Source organism: Mauremys mutica, chromosome 5 (assembly GCF_020497125.1).
Source record: "Mauremys mutica isolate MM-2020 ecotype Southern chromosome 5, ASM2049712v1, whole genome shotgun sequence".
Lineage (NCBI taxonomy): Eukaryota > Metazoa > Chordata > Testudines > Geoemydidae > Mauremys > Mauremys mutica.
This window is the reverse complement of record NC_059076.1, coordinates 25010604-25029030: the sequence shown is the minus strand read 5'-3', so window position 1 is coordinate 25029030 and position 18427 is coordinate 25010604. Positions and strand designations below refer to the sequence as shown.

General features: G+C 42.5%; 2 protein-coding genes across 2 annotated transcripts in view; both read right to left on the bottom strand.

The window, feature by feature from the left end:
• Positions 1-9640, bottom strand: part of LOC123371608 (probable E3 ubiquitin-protein ligase HERC4) — a 47373-nt gene extending 37733 nt beyond the window's left edge. Inside the window, exons 1-7 of the mRNA XM_045019369.1 lie at positions 9049-9640; positions 6607-6739; positions 5027-5103; positions 3328-3549; positions 2347-2438; positions 1077-1207; positions 50-207 (exon numbers count right to left, since the gene is read on the bottom strand). Of these exons, the coding sequence (XP_044875304.1) occupies positions 50-207; positions 1077-1207; positions 2347-2438; positions 3328-3549; positions 5027-5103; positions 6607-6739; positions 9049-9301 (1066 nt within the window). The 5' untranslated portion in view covers positions 9302-9640. The remainder of the gene's footprint in view (positions 1-49; positions 208-1076; positions 1208-2346; positions 2439-3327; positions 3550-5026; positions 5104-6606; positions 6740-9048) is intronic.
• A 4547-nt stretch (positions 9641-14187) lies between these two features.
• Positions 14188-18427, bottom strand: part of LOC123371604 (probable E3 ubiquitin-protein ligase HERC6) — a 40574-nt gene continuing 36334 nt past the window's right edge. The window contains exons 20-23 of the mRNA XM_045019366.1: positions 17915-17985; positions 16435-16618; positions 16228-16330; positions 14188-15770 (exon numbers count right to left, since the gene is read on the bottom strand). Coding sequence (XP_044875301.1) covers positions 15559-15770; positions 16228-16330; positions 16435-16618; positions 17915-17985 — 570 coding nt within the window. The 3' untranslated portion in view covers positions 14188-15558. The remainder of the gene's footprint in view (positions 15771-16227; positions 16331-16434; positions 16619-17914; positions 17986-18427) is intronic.

Sequence of the window (18427 nt, the reverse complement as noted above, 5' to 3'; positions counted from 1 at the left end):
GACCTAAAATAACAAAGTACAGCTCGTAAAGATCTACTGTGCAAATTACCCTGGTTGAGTTTTCCACCATTCACCCAGTCTGAAGGTAATTCGACAGGCAGTGGTATCAACTGATTAGATGTGTCACGATTGCCCAGCTGCCCTTCTGCTCCACAACCAAATGAATAGACTTTTCCCAAGGAGGGGACATAGACAAGCGTGTGCCATCTGTTCAGAGAAGGAAAATGGACAACGTAAGACAACTTAGGATAATACACACAGGCACATTTTCAGAGCAGTACATGGGGGAGCTTCCCATTAAAGTTACTGAGAACCATGCTACAGAAGCCTTCCAGTCAAATTTGTAGGGCATTCCTTACAATAAGCATGGAGAACGGAAAGAACAATGTGTGCATCTTTAGTTAAATGAACACGGTTCCGCTGCTTCCAGATAGCTTTTTATTTTCTAATTTTGAACCAGTGAGAATTACAAACAATAGTGTTCTGCATTGATATTTTTCCATTTGGCAAGCATAAATATTTTCCGTGGTTTTAGGTCTGATCCAAAGCCCACAGGAGTCAACAGGAGATTTTCTGTTGATTCAGTGGACATTGTATCAGGCTGTTAATGACTGAATATAATTTCATAGTTTCCATCATTCACAGTTAGAGTGTAACTGCTCAGTAACACCCATTTTCCCATGTTGTACAGGGATTGACTGGAAATTTTGGTAGATTTCGTCCCTGTTAGGTAATTTGATGGTCTTTTTCTGTTTGACACATGTATGTATTCTTCATCACCTGGTGAGAGCAGCCAGGGATTATGGGTACAGTATGATTTTTAAATCTGCTCATGCGATTGGAGCGGGACTTTGTCCTCATGAAGCTCAATGGAGGGCAGGGTCTGTGTGTGGAAAAGTTAATAAATAAAACGTGTGTCTGGTCAATAGTCTATCAGCTGCGAGCCGTTAAAATAAGAGGAGCTGAAAAAAGTGAGTCCGAGATTTCTTTTCCTAACATCCTCCTGTGCGTCCCAAAAGCTTCGCTAAGTTATCTCCTTGTCATTTTAAAGCTTCAAGGACATTGCCATTTCCTACCTTCCGCATGCTATCTGAGACACCCTTGCTCCAAACAGCTCAGTCACAATACGAGGTGTCAGCTCATTCCGGGTGGAGTTGTGACCAAGTTGCCCATAATCTCCAGCTCCAAAGGTACACACCAGCCCATCCTTGGAGAGGAACAGACAGACATGAGGGTCATGTAATCTCAAAACAGCACAAACTATTAAAAAATGGTAATTGCCAACTATGGACCAGATCCCGCGAATGCTGACACAACTTCACTCATGTGGATAGTCCTGTTGATTATCCAGATAAGACATTAGAGAGACAAGGTGGGTGAGGTAATTGCTTATGTTGGACCAACTTCTGCTGGCAAAAGAGAGGAACTTCTGAGAAGCTGGTCCAACAGAAGATGTTACCTCATCCACCTTGTTTCTCTAATATCCTGAGCTACAACTACACTACATATAAGTCAGAACATGCTACAGACCATAGATCAGGGAATGGGTGATGCAAATACAAATTGAATAATGCTAATGTAACGCCTGATCCTGCATTACCTATACACGTGAGTAACTTTACTCCTGAGCAGGGGTGGCTCTAGACATTTTGCCGCCCCAAGCACGGAGGGTCTGCTGGAAGCCGCGGGACCAGCGGTCCCTCCGTAGGCATGCCTGCGGGAAGTCCACCGAAGCCGCAGGACCAGTGGACCCTCCGCAGGCAAGCCGCCGAAGGCACCCTGCCCGCCACCCTAGCGGCGACCGGCAGAGCGCCCCCCGCGGCTTGCCGCCCCAGGCACGCGCTTGGAGCGCTGGTGCCTGGAGCCGCCCCTGCTCCTGAGAATAGTCCTATTGCTTAAGGGCTTTACTCGTGTGAGTAAACTTAGTAAATAAGTTGTTGTTGTTCTCAGTCATGAGGACACTATAAAAACCATCAAAAAGTAATAATGTTTGGTCATCATTGACAGTTGAACTGCGTGTTGTTAACATTGCCTTGAGACATCCAGTCTCCATGTACTTGGGTTGAAAGTTTCAGCTTCTGCCAGACACTACTGGAATGTCCCTTTGGTTCTTTGATAACCCACGGCTGAATGAGAACAACAACTCATTTAAAGTTCTGCAGGAATTTAAGTAGACTATGGTCCTATAAAACTCAGTTAGCAACTGCCAGGGGCCAGCTTCACATTCCCATAAATGTAAATATTGCCCTTGCAGGGAATCAACACTCTACTAGTTAGTGTATCATCTCTGTTGGGCTCAACTTCCCTTGTGTTCTGTGAAGTGAATGAATTCAAATTCAACCAAACCTGTGAGAGAACGGCAGTGTGCTCTGCACCACACGAGATATACACAGTCTTCTTATGTTCTAGGGCTCTAATGTATGAAGGGTAATATTTGTCTGAAAAGAAAAACAATGTAGATTGATGACATTGGTAAATCTAAAGCAAATAAAGGTCTAGGAAAATACTTATAACCATCCTTGGAATTACTTCTTAAAAAAAAAAAAGAAGCCTTTTTCCTGTATATAGAACTTGCTTACAAGGCTTATTTACATTCCATTACAATGCAGAATGCTTCATAATACCCTGGCAAGTTTGTTTATTTGGTTGTTTTACATATTTATGTAGTGAGAACTAAGAATAAAACCTGGGCCAATATTCAGACCCGAGGTCCTTAAATTAAGCTTTTACATCCATATTTATGCACCTAGATAAAGTAGCCTGATTTTCAAAGGTGCCGAGCACCTGTAGTTCCCATTGACTTTTGTGGGATTTGTGGGTGTTCAGTACCTCTGAAAATCAGGCCATATATATATTTAGATATGATTTTATGATCCTAACTTTAAAAATCCACCAACGTTTCCAAATCTGGACAGCTAATTTTCTCTCACCTTGTATTTATAAAATCTATGAAACAGAAAACTGAAGGAGGGAGGCTGCAAACTACTGGCAGAGCATAATGCGATCAGGGAGAGAACTTGTAGGCCCGAGCATCTTATGAGCCCATGTTATCTGGGTGGGAGTGTAAAATGATTGATTAGTCCTCTGGAAGTAAAACACCAAACTCCCTTGTTCCAGCTGGCTTTTCCATGGGCAGTAGCAGATCAGGGCAAACTAGCAAGTGGAACACCAATTTATCTGCATTTGCTGTTCCCAGAGACACTGTCAGACATCATTGCTCTGATAGTGGTTGGCATCCTTAATAGTTTCTGTGTCTGTGTCAAGCTCCTCTGTTAGGAAAATATCCTCCCCGCCTTACTTTTCATGCTGCTCTGTGTCTTTCCTTACTTTCTATATCTCCAAGTCCCAGCTGTCCAAAATCGTTCTTCCCCCACGAGTAAACAGCTCCTGAGAGCGACAGGACAAGGCTGTGAGTTCCTCCTGCAGCAATCTGAGCCAGCGGGATGCCTCTGAGCTCCTGCACCAGTTGTGGTTTGTTGGTAAAGGCAGTCTGGTTCCCCACTCCAAGCTGACCATGCGAGTTCTGTCCCCAGGTAAAAAGCTCACCTCCTTAACACATGAAAGAGAAAAAAACCATCACAGTTTCAAACATACAGGTTTCCACCTAATGGGCCCTCTTACTTTCACACCAGGGACCCGAAGATTGAGCCTAACTTCTTTATATATGAATCGAGACCCCAGTTAATACTCAGTAATGGCAGAGATCCCGGACGCCTCAGCTCTGGCTTTCAGGGGCCCACAGCGAGGTTAGCCTTGGGAGCAGCTGGAGGAGGTGGTCCCAAACCAGCCTTCTCTACCTTTGCTCCATAATGTTTTATCAGTGCAGGATTATGTTGCATCATCACATTATCGAATGATGTCATCACATGCGGAGAAGGGGTCAGGCAGTAAAAAAGCAGCGTTTCCACAATGGGGACATTAAATCAGTTCAGGACTCGCTGGATCTGGTTCTGACTTGTGAAAATCCGGAGTGTGCCCTAAAGTTGTGATGGGTCGTAACCCTCCCTGCCAATCTGCAATTCAGACCTTTCATCCATAGATCTCAAAGCACTTTATCAGCTCCATTTTACACATGTGGAAAGAGCGAGAATAAAGTTAAGTAACTTGTCCAAGGGCACACAGCGACTCACTGGCAGAGTCAGGAATAAACCAAGCATCTCCTGACTCTCAGCCCCAGGCTTAGTCTACGAGATGTAGCCGCCCTCTGCTATCTACTAAGGATCCAATCCTGTAATCTCTGCTCTGGAATAGCCCCATCAGAGACACGAGTAGCCTTCTTAAACAATTTTAATGGAAAAGTGGCACTTCTATACATTCAATATTTTAAAAAGTGAAAAACCCTAATTAATAATTTTGACATTTATAGAAATAAATAAATGATTCACACAATTTTAATATGAAGAATTAATTATGACTCAGAGTAGGAGCTTTTTTTTATTATTTCCAGGAACAAGTGACAGGAAGAAATCTGATAGGAAGTGGTATGACAACAGCCCCATGCTCTTTCATCTAATGTTAAATGAACACACACTGTCATTTGGAGAAAACCAAACGAACATGCACAGTCAGAGAAGAGCACAATTTGAGACATACAAATTCATGTAAATATAGTGAGAATTATATCTATCCTAGGTATTTACATGGCCCCATTACCATAGTATTAGAGCACATCCCAGTATCATGTATTTATCCTCAACACTCCTTTGAGGAGGGCAACTATTGAGGGTAACTATTGCTCCTAAGTTACAGATGGGGAAACGGAGGCACAGAGAGAGACTCTGAGTTTTGCTCAAGTTTTTTCTGGCAGAATAGGGAATTGAGCCTAGGTCTCCTGAGTTGCAGACTACCGCCCTAACCACTGGATCACCCTTCCTCTCTGGCCCTTGTGAAAACAGTTTCCTATCCAGTATTTACCCTTTCATAATAATTCAGTAACTAATTGTGATGCTTAAAATTTTAGCTCCTGAGGAGAGGGTTGCAATACTCCAATTTAATAATTTAGAGGAAAGCTAAGCAAAGAGAATACCTTTAGACAGTGCCATGGAATGATGGTCCCCACATGCGATCTGGACAATGTATTTGTCTCTTAATTCTTTCAGCAGTCTGGAAAAAACACACACAAAGTGCTGTGAATCCAACATAAATGATTCTAATCTAAATCCAACAAGAGCCTGCCTGAGAATCTATTTTTATCCTGTTCTACCACTTTCAGCATGTTGGACAGTCTCGATCCTAACCTTACTCACCCTGCTTCTGCCCAGGTGTAGTTCCATTGGCTTCACCTGAGCTGATCCAGATTTAGACCAATGTGAGCTAGAGTAGGATCAGGCCTTATGGTTACATAGTTTTTAAACTCTGACTGGGGCAAGGTTACAGAATACATCACACAGGTGATGGCAGTGTACTGATATGAGTCAATTAATACAGTTCAGTCAGATGCTACATGGTCACTTTGGGCCCAGTTCTCCCACCCTCACCACACTGAGCGGTACCTCTACTCCACAAGTAGTCCCATTGAGACCAGTGGGGCTGATGGAATACGGTACTGCTTGATGCTAAGGGAATCTGGTACTCAGATAGTCCATTTCGTCTGGTACCATTAACAATCCTCAATCGTCTATTTCTTGCTGAGTTACAAAAAACAAAGTAGGCTCCAAACCTGACTCTGCTCCACCCCCCTCCTTTATAACAGGAGCAACTCCTGGTCCACTGCTGTCATCCTTAGGAGAAATAGGCAGGCACTCATATGCTGCTTGTAAGTACTGCTATCCTCAAACATGCTCAGTGCACTACAGTGTAATCACAGGAGTCTGCTTGGGGTCGCGCATCCCTTCCGGTGACGCTCAAGCCTCGTTCCAGTGTGGTTGGTCTTTCAGGGCATTGACCATACTTTCTGTATAAACAAAGCTACCCCCTAACTTACATTTTAGACCCATGTTTTCTTTGGTTGAAAAACAAACTCTTTCTTCCCTAGGCAAAAGGGAAACATATCCCCAAATACCCCTCTAATTCAGTCTCTGCCACTGTGCACCATTGGCTTACTACACCTCTACCTCGATATAACGCTGTCCTCGGCAGCCAAAAAAATCTTACCACGTTATAGGTGAAGTCACGTTATATCGAACTTGCTCTGATCCACCAGAGCGCACAGCCCTGCCCCCCCTGGAGCGCTGCTTTACTGCGTTATATCCGAATTTGTGTTATATATCGGGGTTGAGGTGTTCTACCGTTCCCTACTTCCCTTCCCAGTGGCCAGGACAACAGTGATGGATGGGTTCCTTCTCCTGCCCTGTCATTATTTCAGGACCTCCCTCATCTATCCTCCTCTGAAGACCATTCCATCCTTCTTCTCTCTCCCTGCACTCTCCAGCTGGCTGTCAGTTACACCGGGCCCCGCATTTCCTGCTAAACTGTCCCCTCTTCTCTCAATCCCTTACCCTTATTTTGGGCTACTTCAGCCCAGATCTTTCTCTGCTTAAGTTCATTATTGGACCCTCAGCTCTGGACCATCTTCCCCCCATTTTCGGTCTCTCTCTGAACTTGGTATTCACCAAACACTGGTCTCGCTCTCTAACCATCATCACCATCCCCTGAGACATTTCCCACCTCATCTCCGACTTATTAGCTGTGGCTGAAATGCTGTGCTCAGAAAGCTTTCCATCCGAGGAGAGAATAAGCATATGAGCTGCTCCACAGTCCAAGGAATGCACCCTCCTGTCCTTTCCGGAATTCACGCATTCTGCAGAGTAAATGAAGACAGAAACCCACCATCATTTTGAGACACTGAACATATTAAAAGCTACCCAGCAATGTCACACTATGTTAATGATCCTCAGCACAAAGCTTTGCACATATGCATTTACTGGTATGTGGCCACTCTCAGGCACACAGTTCTCTCCTAGGTGGCATGCAGGGCACCCAGATGACCTGGATGTAGTGGGTAGCGTGGGCCATAGGTTTCAGTAATGGTCGAACCTTACTCCTCCCCGCTCCGTGTAGTGGTGTGTTCTAGTGCAGCCGTGCAGTTTGTACACCCACCGTCCCTGCCTCCCCAACTTCCCCAGCCTTCCCACAACACCCCATAGAGAAAGAAACACTGCAGAGCTCAGTTCTGTGGCTTATGGAACCCACGGCAGGTCCACTTTGCTTCTCGTCTCCTGAATGCAGTGGAATGTGACATGGCTAATAATAAATGATGACCTGATTTTCAGAGGTGCTGAACACCCAGATCTTCAGCAAGAGCTACGAGTGCTCAGTTCTTCTGAAAGTCAGCCCAGCAGATGATCACAAATGAAGGAGTTTTAAACCACTCTAATTTGCTTGCCACTGTTTTTTCTGGCTGTTTGTCTTTATTGCACATCCCTCAGTCTAGATAATGGAAAACAAACTAGTCAGTTTCATGGTTGTATATAGCCGAGCTGTCTGTCTGGATCTCATGCCTGCTGGGGTTCACCATCCTGCAGGAAAATGGTTACATCCATAAATAAAAACCTGCATTAGTGCAACAACAAAAGAAATCATCAAAGCCTTTCTAGTCAGCTTAGATTTTGTAACTCCTCTTCTTCTTCAATAGTATCAAAAAGGGAGGCAAAAATTAACCACCGTCCCTTTAAATTCGATTTTTCTAGCCTATAGGTCAGGGGTAGGCAACCTATGACATGGGTGCCAAAGGCGGCATGTGAGCTGATTTTCAGTGGCACTCACACTGCCCAGGTCCTGGCCACCAGTCCGGGGGCTCTGCATTTTAATTTAATTTTAAATGAAGTTTCTTAAACATTTTAAAAGCCTTATTTACTTTACATACAACAATAGTTAAGTTCTATATTATAGACTTATAGAAGGAGACCTTCTAAAAACATTCAAATGTATTACTGGCACGCGAAACCTTAAATTAGCGTGACTAAATGAAGATTCGGCACAGCACTTCTGAAAGGTTGCCGACCCCTGCTGTAGGTCCTCTTCTCACAGACTCTATTCCATTACCAAAATAGGAGTGTCCCCACTAAATCCCTTGAACTCCATTCTTATTAGACTTGGACTCCTGCACACAGGAGTCCGTGTTTGTTTGTTTCCAAAGAAACCCACCCAGAAGGGTGAAAAGGGGAAGATGATTATCCCTGGACCCTAACAAAGTCAATAGTTTTTATCTAAAATTGGGCTTTAGCGCAGCAGCTTTAACATTCACAGTATATAACAGAATCTCAGATACCTGTAAGTGTGCAACAGATCTTGACACCATTTTACTAATCCATGCCTTCATTTGCCTTATCATGTAGGCATTACTGCTCCATCAGTTATGATCCTCTCATTCAAATTTATCTTAAACTAAATCAACATGAAGCCAGTCATCAGGGCTTACATTTATGTGCCCAAGGCACTCAGATCACTGAGAAGTCAAGGAGAGCCAAGTGTCTGTAATAACAACAAAATCCCCATTTTTCGGAGAGAAAGGGCTATTCCTCCAGCAATCAGGAGGCGTCTGCAGTGCAGAAGTGAGCACTTCACCCATTATTTCCTGGCAGCTGTAGGTTGACAGGCAGCCTGACAGGCCCCTGAGTAACACTCTGCTCAGCCTCTGGAATGGAAACCGAAACTGGTACTTGGTACACAGAGAAAGGAAACTGCTGTAGTGAGAAGAGAAGTAAGTGATAAGACAGAAATAAGAGTGGCAGCAGGGACTGGGGAATTGGACTTCTGAACAGCAAGAGTAGGCAAATCACAAACTGCTTGGCGGTTCCTGTGAAAAATCAACCTAAGTCCTAAATTACTTTGGTCTCCTGCGATAAGTTTATTTTAAAGAGGAAGACTATAAACATATTAATGCACTGTCAAAATAATGTATCACAGAGTCACAGCAGAGGCACCTTCCATTTCTATCACACATTTAACTCTAAACGAGGGGGTTGGATTTGGGTACGACAACAAAAAAGAAAATGTTCATCTACTGGTCCAGATTCTAGGCTGCTGGAAAGCTGTGAAATCTCTGGAGCTCTGTCAGTTTACACCAGATCAGAACCTGGTCCTTGGGCTTGAAAAACAAATACTCACCGGGTTTTCTGTGTTCACCCTCTTTGCCAAACACGAGAACGCTCCCATTTTTCTCCACGACCGCTAGGGAGCTCTCTTTGCAGCTGATCTGGCAGATTTCTTGCGGGTGCTTCTTGAAGAAGTTGGGGTGGCAGGTTGGTTTTGGGAACAGCAGCAACGAGGAGGATGCTACCGCTGCTGGTTGAGGCGGTGGTGACAATAAACGCGTTTGGCTGTCGGCCTGTTGCCTGCCTGTCTGGCAGCCCCTTGGCATTTTGTTAGATTTGCTCTTATTCTCCAGCTGCGTTCAGCACTCCACAGAAAGCCAGCCCCGACACACGGTATTGTGGAAACAGCTCCAGATGCAGCAAAAACCAGCTGACAAACACAAAGTCCACTGGGATCCACGTTGGAAAGGCTGCGTCTGTCTCTCAGCTTTTGCTTGTGGCAGTAATTGGAGAGAGAAAAAGGGTTTTTACTCTAAAGATTTGCAGAAGAAAAACAGAACCGGGCAGCCTAGGGATTTTTTTAGCTCATAAAAAAGTTCCTTGTATGGCTGAAGCTCTGGTCCGATGCCGCCTTCGGTGTGAATGTTGGTGAAGAGAAGGGAGGAGGCTACAGGTTTAAATCTCCACCAACTGCTCCGCCCTTCTGCCTGCTGTGAAAGGGAGAGAGCCAGGAGGTGTGTCCCTGCAGGAAATCGAAAGTGTGCTGCTTTCCCGAGCCCTCTGCTTAGCGGGGAGGGAAGTAAAACCTGCTCGTCACACACACAGAAGCAGCAAAGGGCAGGGATTTAAAGGCATCAGTTAATGAAAAGAGAAAAACTCAGAGCTTCTTCCATTGTTGCGCAATGAAAACTTGAGCCGGAGTTTCTTTAGCTGGGTGACTGAGCGGATCCAATTCATTCTCTCCAGCAGAGACAACCAGTCTGTTATGGCAACGACTCAGTGACCTGCATTGTGTCAGAAAATGCAGCCCTTTGGGACCACCCTGTTGTAAATTTGGACATTACATCGGTAGTATTTATCGCTCCCCCTTCCTTTCAGTTAAAACAACCATAAGAAAAGTATCATCTCTATGTGCCTGGTGCAATTTCTCTCATGCCTCACAAACAGCATCCCCTGGAGCAGGGATGAGAAGCCGAACATTCTTATTTTTTTCATCTTTCAGAAGTTTTAACAGATCCATACAGCCATATTCAAATACAATGACAAAGAAAACACAGCAGGAGTATGGATTTAACAACAACACAGTATGAACTATTCATAAATACTCCTGGCCTAAGTGTTATAAGAAAAATAATTCCCTAACCACCCTACCCACCCCGCAAAAAGGAGAAGCGTCAGAAACCCAATGTACCTGGAAACAGTTTGTAACACTCCCATGAAAGACCAAGTGTCTTGATAGTTGGTTCTTGTATCTCCATAGATTGTCAGTTTTCCCAGGAGGATGGTGTTAGTTAGCTGTCAGCCAATCAGAGAATGTTGGGGGGGAATAGCAGATTTCCATTTTTGTAAATTGACTCTTTTGGCCTCTCTAAAGTGCTGCAGCAATCCTGTTTCCTGCCATCGGGGGAACAGGTAGATTTTCTAGAATGTCCCAAACACAGAGGCTTGAAGTAGGGTAAACCCCTACCCCAGTCACCTTAGATAGAGAACCACACTCTTTCTTCCAAAATGTAGATATACTTTGACATTCAAAGAATGTATGAGACAGGTTTGCACAGGTGCTGTCACATCTCCAGCAGTTACTTATGCAGGGTGAGGACAGCTTTATGCAGTTGCCCCGGAGTCCAGTAATAGCTAATTAAAATGTTGTTCTGAAAGAAATGCAAAAACAGAGAACTGGATGCTCTCATATATTGCGCCAGATATTATCCCACCTGTCAGAGGAAAAGGAGATGTTTAGCTCCTCCCATATTTCTTTTATGGTACATCCCATAAAGTTGTAGGAGAGGAGACAGTATTTGTATTTTCTTTTAACAAGTTTGTAATGGAGGTTTCAATCATCTAAAGAAATGTAGGGTCTCTAAGCAGATGTGTGTTTAACTCCCATCTTGAGCATCTTGTAGCACTATAACCAATATCTATGTGAACAGAAATTGGAGCATGATCAGAGATGATAATATTACTGATTTACACCTCTACAAGCTAGTACCTTAGATGATATAAAAAAAATCTAATCTGGAATAGGAGGTATGAACCATAGAGAAATGTGTAGTTATCCTTTCTAGGATGCTTCAGACTCCAAACATCCATTAGTCCACTATCTTTCAGCAGGGATAATGGATAGCTTGCAAAGGCCTGAGATTTTTGCTTAGAATACAGAGATTTGTCTACAATATCGGCTATGACACCATTCCAATCTCCTCCTGGTACCACTGGGACATCAGTTCTGTTGGAAATAATGTCATTTTTTTCTGCGATAAAGGGTGCATTCTCACCAGTAGGATTATATACACTCCCCAAAATTAATCACTTAGCATTGAAAATGCCTTCAATTATGATGTATCTGCCCTCTGGAGCCACTCATGACAGAATATATTGAAAAATTAGGTTCTTGTGGATTAATATCACTACTTCCCTTCATCTGGAGTTGAAAAAGGAGTGATATTCATCTTCCCACTCAGTTTTTTAATTCTGTCTGCATCTTCATTCCTTAAATGGGTCTCTTGAAGGAAAACTATGAGACATCCATTTGATTTTAAGTGCCTCAAAGTTTTACATCTCTTGGAGAGTTCATTAAGCCACTGTGCATTCCAGGAACAAAACTTTAAATAGGGCTCATGAAAAATCAGTGATTGTTCAGCTGCTGGTTGATGCCCAATAGACTCACAGCCTCCAAGTGCCTCTCCATAAAACAAAAACAACACCCCATGCAATCCTCCATCCCTGTAACATCGCAGATTTCCTGCACCGATCCTCCCTTCCCCCATACACAATACAAATTAAGAATCTGCCAGAATTATACCTATATTTACCAAAATACCTACATGTGCCAAGATCATGCTGTTAGCGAGATCTAGTTTTGACTTCTGTAGTCTTTGCCAAGCATCCAATGGGATATTGAAGTATTTCACGGAGTTTGTCATCTTTGTTATGAAGATCACAGTCTATTTGAGGCTGTATTTAATACCTGACCCCGAGAGAGCTCATTTGATGCCATTAAATGCTGCTGTCTTCTTGGTTAAATTTGCAGAGAAGTCTGGATACAAAGAAAATTTAAAATCCTTATACTTGAGTTCCTTTTTGCCTAGCAGCAGACATCAGCTTAACTTTGTCATTAAATCTTACCAATTTAATGATGATGGGTCTGGAGTTATTATTGTTCTCTCTCCTTCTGGCTCCTAACACTTGATGGGCACTTCCAATCTCTAGGGGAGGCAAAATGGGACCCAATCCCATTACCTCAGAGAGCATGTTCTGGAGAAAGCGAATCATGTTTTTCCTTCCAGCCCGCCAGAGATGCCCAGTAACGACAAATTATTCCTGCATGATCGGTTTTCAAGATCTTCTTGTTTCTCCTCAAGACTGGTTAGTCTTTGCCTTAAGGAAATGTTCTCTGTTTTAACTTCCTTCAGTTTTATGCCAGTTTTTCATAGTTCATTTTCTAAATAGGTGAAACAAGCTTTCACTTCTCTTGGATCTTTAGAGAGCTCATGTATATCTTGAGATAAAAGATCAAATATGGTAGTTCGAAAGTCCCTCAGAGCTGCCGAGTTGTGCGAGAGAGACTGCTTCGTTTCCTCAGCCTTCTTTCTTTGGAGACTCAGGCTTGGCTCACTTGGTGTTTCTATTTGTCCTAACAGGATCCATAAAACACAGCAAAAAGGGTCCCCCTTGTTTAGTTAATACATTTCTGACAGAAAGTTATTGTCTAGATACCTGGGAGCCCTTAATTGACGAGGATTAGTGTGTGGAGATTTAGGATATCTGGAGTCAGGCAGTCATCTTCTCTACAAGTCAAGTGAACCCCTCAAGATGAACATTCTGATGGATGAAAACTTCCAGCCTTACTTCACTGACACCTGTTCTCTGCCCAAGGCAACTTCTGAAAGATGGCAGAGACTTGACTTAGAAAATACAGCCCCTGGGCCAGAGCAGAACACACAAACAAATGCTGTTTTTGAGTTGTTTCTCTAACACTGTTCAGAAACCAGACCAGGCCAGAGAACAAAGTTTGATGGAAGAAGTGTGTGTGTGGGTATGTGTATGTGATGTAACTCAGAAGTTTCTCTCATCCATCTGAAGTTGCATTTCTCCCCACCTCCACCCCTCAGCCCTGGAGTTACAGTTTATGAAGGACGCATTCGCCCACTGATTCTCAGCCTCAGTCCAGTGAAGAGCAATTTTTAACAGTTGTCTCTCCCCCATCAGAAAATGCCACCCTTCTGCAAACAAAGAGAATGTTGTGTTGACTATTAAACTTCTAAGATTACAAGCAGCACAGTAGTAATGCCTATAGATAAGGTTCACTTAACACTATAATGTTATAACTCCCAGTTTCCAGAAGATAATCTTTAAACTTTAGGGTGTAAATTTTTTGTGCTTTGTGCCTGTCTCAGGTTGAACTTTTTTGAAAAGTCTGATCAAAAACAGTTCATCCACTTGCAGGAATGAGGTCAATGAACAATATGTGAATATTGAGTTGTCCTGCTTTTTCTTTTAAACAGTTCTTGGTCCTCAGGGTAGGGAGCAGTTAACAGATGTAGCAGAGGTGATGTGCCTTTTTCTGTGAAAATGTATCTATTTCGCTTAATTATACACCATCGAAAACTGCCATTTGTGCATCCGCAATATGACGTTGTTCATTATTTCTAGAAGTTCAAGATCTTGTCAAAGTGCAAACTTTTTACTAAGCCTCCTGCATCATCTCTAAGCAACTACGTGAGTGGAAATAAATGGGGGTATTCGTGATTAAAGTCAGGCAGGTGCTTAAATGTCTTGCTGAGTCTGGGCCCAAGCAGGAAGTGTGACTACCTCTCCTCTCCTTTATATTCTCTTCCATTACTAATCCCTTTATTTTCCCCAGGTCCCTTCCTCAGATGTCCATCATGCATACAATACAGTCCGGTCATTCAATCCTTTTTTTCGCTAGAGAAATGCCTACAGGCCCAGATGATTGACTTCCTTACTAATAAAGACAATGTGAAGACTGAAGGAAATAAAAATGGGTTACAATTTTATTTGACGTGACTTTCATTAGCAAACTACACGCAACTAGCAGTCAGGCCAAGGAAATCAGACTTCTGTGCTGCTAAATACCAAGAAAAAAAAAAAAAGGCCATGTAATGCAATTGCTTTCTAAGTAGATCTCATTGATTTCAATGGGGAGTTCTACTTAAACATCAGTGATATAATGTGGACCTAAAAGTTTACATTGTCTTTATCTAAATATAGTAGAAAGACCATTATTGCACAAATATTACAGAACTTTATCCCAGCAAATGTATTTTCTTCATTAACATTCTTTTCACCCTGCTCACCCAACCACCAAATAGGTCAGAATCATTTACATGCAATGAAGTGAGCTGTAGCCCACGAAAGCTCATGCTGAAATAAATTTGTTAGTCTCCAAGGTGCCACAAGTACTCCTGTTCTTTTTACATGCAATGTCACTCTTACTACATTGTATTGAATAGTGTTTGCAAGTTGCTAACATCAAAACGAGGCCAGGCAATTTTGACCCTTAAGACGCTACCAAAAAAAGAGTAGGTCAAAATTGCTTCAATAACTGGCAGAGTTGTCATGAAGCTAGTGAAATTTGACAAACAACTAAAGTTAAGGTTATAAACTGGAACTCGCTGTTTGATCTGCTGGGTGCAGTAGACAGGCTATAATTTTGTAATTAGTTTTCAACCTAAGAAAATAATTCCTTCGACACTCATATTTTATATATATTTTTTGAAGTTGTCTTTTAGCAGGGTTAATAATACTTGATCGTAACATATACAACTACTCTCTATTCTTCCCATATACTTCAAGACAATATTTTATGGAGTTTCTAATACAAAATGTATATGCTGAATGGTCAGAGAATTTTTTTAATATGAGATTTAAGTGATATAGCAGTAATTTAATATAGTGTGTTGGTTAGATGCTTTCAATATATGGCAGTTAAATTCTCATCCTATAGCACTACAGTTTTAGATTAGCGTTAGAGCATGCCACAGTTTCTGTTATAAACCCTATTTTAAGTTATGCTCTACATTTTTCTGCTTTGCTGAGGCTTAGTCAAACCATTAAATTTATACAGATATTATTTGGGTTTAATCTGTTTCTTCACATTAGTGAGACCCTGAATAATTCTGACACTCTTGAACAAAGGGGTTTGGGAACTGCCACTGAAGATTTAACACAAAAACAAACAAACCCATTTTTGTAAGTGGTGTTTAAATTATTCCAAAGTTTTTCTCCTGTATGCGGAAGAGTCTGTACGACTGGCCTGATTCCAATGGGAATTTTGGAGGAAGGAATCCAGGATCAAGAGACAGCATTTCTGTTTCTGATGCATGTTGTGCATATTTGTGACTCAATTTTTGCCAAACCCCCGATTGTTCTCGATTGCTAGAAGCAGCTTCTCCCGGAGTTTTTCTGTTGTAGAATACTGGGGGAGGATCAGGATGTGATAGCAGGTCTGTGCTTCAGGGATGTGATCTTCAGACATAGTCATGTGTGGGTTGAATTTTATCTTTATACAGTCCATTCCCATTACAGGGATCCGGTCGCTTCCTGTGAGAAACACTACAGAACAGAACAGAATTAGATTTCAGCTGGAAGAAGAGTTAGAAGTATGTATTTCAAGTTACCTTTTATAAAGTGATGGACATTTGAGGAATATTTACGATAGCACATTTCATATAAACTTATCTCCAATAATGCTTTGCAGAATGGTACAGTTTCAGAATGATATTCAAATTATTTATATAGCTCCACAGGCGTGACTAGCACTTTAAAGGCAAACAGATAGACTGTAAGCGTCTCAACTGCAGGGACTTTGTCTAAGGTCTTGATCCTGCAAACATTCATTCAGAAGTCATTTTTACTGCACAGAATCTTTGGGCACTGTACATGTCAGGACAGACTTTGTAGAACCCCAGAGGAGTCAATTCTGCTCATGGTAACTACTCTATTTTGAAAGATTTTTCATTAGTTGAAGTTTTGGGAGAAAAACTCTTCTGTTGGTGGACATGATACTCACAGAGAAAGCCCTTCTTCTGTGCCAATGTGAGCTCATGGAAAACCTTCCAGAACATTTTGATGGTGGGATGTGATGGAGTGTACATTCCCCAGTAGACTGCATTCTTCAAAATGGAACAAAGGAAAAATGTTTACTCTAAAGAAGTGAAACTCAGTGGATAAATCAGAATGATATTGGAGAAGATTCTTTCCCCTGTTCCCTTCATACCTTTTCAAATTTGTTCCAGTCGTAATTAGCATTTCCAATTGCCACCTCCATCAGTTCTTGAGGCTGGAAGAATCTAAGTATCTCTCTGTCCAGGACTTTATAAAATCCCCTCTTGAACTCCTCATAAATCACCTCCACAGATTTGTTGAAGACGTAATCCACATACTTGTTGACAAAGTCCTTCCTTCACAGAACCAAAGAGAGACATTGGTTAGCTCACACACAACATTCTTCTCTTCATACACATAGGACAGTAAATATATTTGCCTGGTCACCTTGCTTCTCACCTCACAGCAATACAATAGTAATAAGAATAGCTTTTATTCAGATACAGTTTGACACACAATTTTTTCCTGTAATTTTTTTTTAAAAAGTGTTTTTCTCCTTGTTAGAAAGACTGACATTCTTTGACGCTAAGGAAGAGGGAGACATTCATTTAATGGCTCAGATAATAGTTTCAAAAGATGGTTATAAGAGAAAAGTTTCTACCGAGGTTCTAAAAGGAACTAGGTAAGTTCATGCAGGATAGGTCCTTCATGGATATTAGCCAATATGATCAGGGATGAAACCCCAGCCTCTAGATGTCCCTAAGCCTCTGGCTGCCAGATGCTGGGACTGGACAACAGGGGGTGGATCACTTGATGATTTCCTGTTCTGTTCATTCTCTCTGGGGCACCTGCCATTAGCCACTGTCAGAAGACAGGATACTGGATTAGCTGGATCTTTGGTGTGATCCAGTATGGCCGTTCTTATGTGTTGTGTCCCAGGGGTAGGAAGTACTTTAGAATCTGACCCTTCAAACATTTATTGCTGGATTTATTGCTTACTACTGCGAACTGAAATCATGATAGTCCCAGTGACTACTCATGACAGTAAGAGCTACACTCAGTACTCACAGATCTGGCCCTGAGTTTGTAACAAAATGGCAAAAATTTCATTAGGGATTGTGTCCTCATCGGGAGCCTGAAGTGGGTAAAGTCTCAACAAGTGCCTTTAGACTGCCCGGTTCTAGGGAGAGAGTCCCAGGACCATGCAATTGCACACACGCATTTGGGGAAAATGTTGGTGAGTCTCTCACAGACACGTGCCAAAGGAGGAGTTGTTTTAAATCAGTTATTGGGTGACAAGTCAGGGGTTCACATAACCTCACTAGGGAGAGGAGTCTGGGACTGAACAAAGGAGACATGTAATCACTCCTAGCCTTCCAGGCAGAGAGGATGGGGAGATGGACGGAGGCTAGCTCAGGTCTCTATACAGGGGTGTTTGTAAGTGTTAAGCTTATATTTTCCTGTAGCTTCCATCTTATCCCTGCTCTCCCAGCTAAGAGGGTTTGCCTCATTATCATTGGCATGGAGGTACTGAGAACAGCAGTACGTAAAAGGACACTATTGTAAAGAGTTGGGCAATTGCTCTGACTCTGAGGCCTGGTTGTGAAAGGCCCACCAGTTAGAATTAAATAAACCAATCTGCATTAAGATACTTGTTTTTGTTGTTCACAGCTATGGAACTGCCATCTGGAATCAGGTCTACTTCCTTGTTGTCCCACGACACCTGAAACCATGAAAACATTCTCGTGACAAGAGGCAACAATCCAGGCAACCTTCTCTCCATTAAACAATTCCCTACTACGGTACTTGAAATCAATATGGCGGCAAAGTTTCCCACTGGGGTTGTGTGTGTTACAGAAACCTTTAATCCAATCACCTTCAAAACTGCACTCGAGTGGCAAGAGAGACTGAGGGGCCAGCCTGGTGCAAATGGGACCACAATTTCAGTGACTTCCTGTAGCTATTAAAAGACATGGGTGTGTCAGTAATGTGCACAGGTAGAACTCTTATACACCTCTACCCCGATATAACGCGGCCCGATATAACACGAATTCGGATATAACGTGGTAAAGCAGCGCTCTGGGGTGAATCGGGCCTGCGTAGTCCGGCAGACCAAAGCAAGTTCGATAGAACGCGGTTTCACCTAGAACGCGGTAAGATTTTTT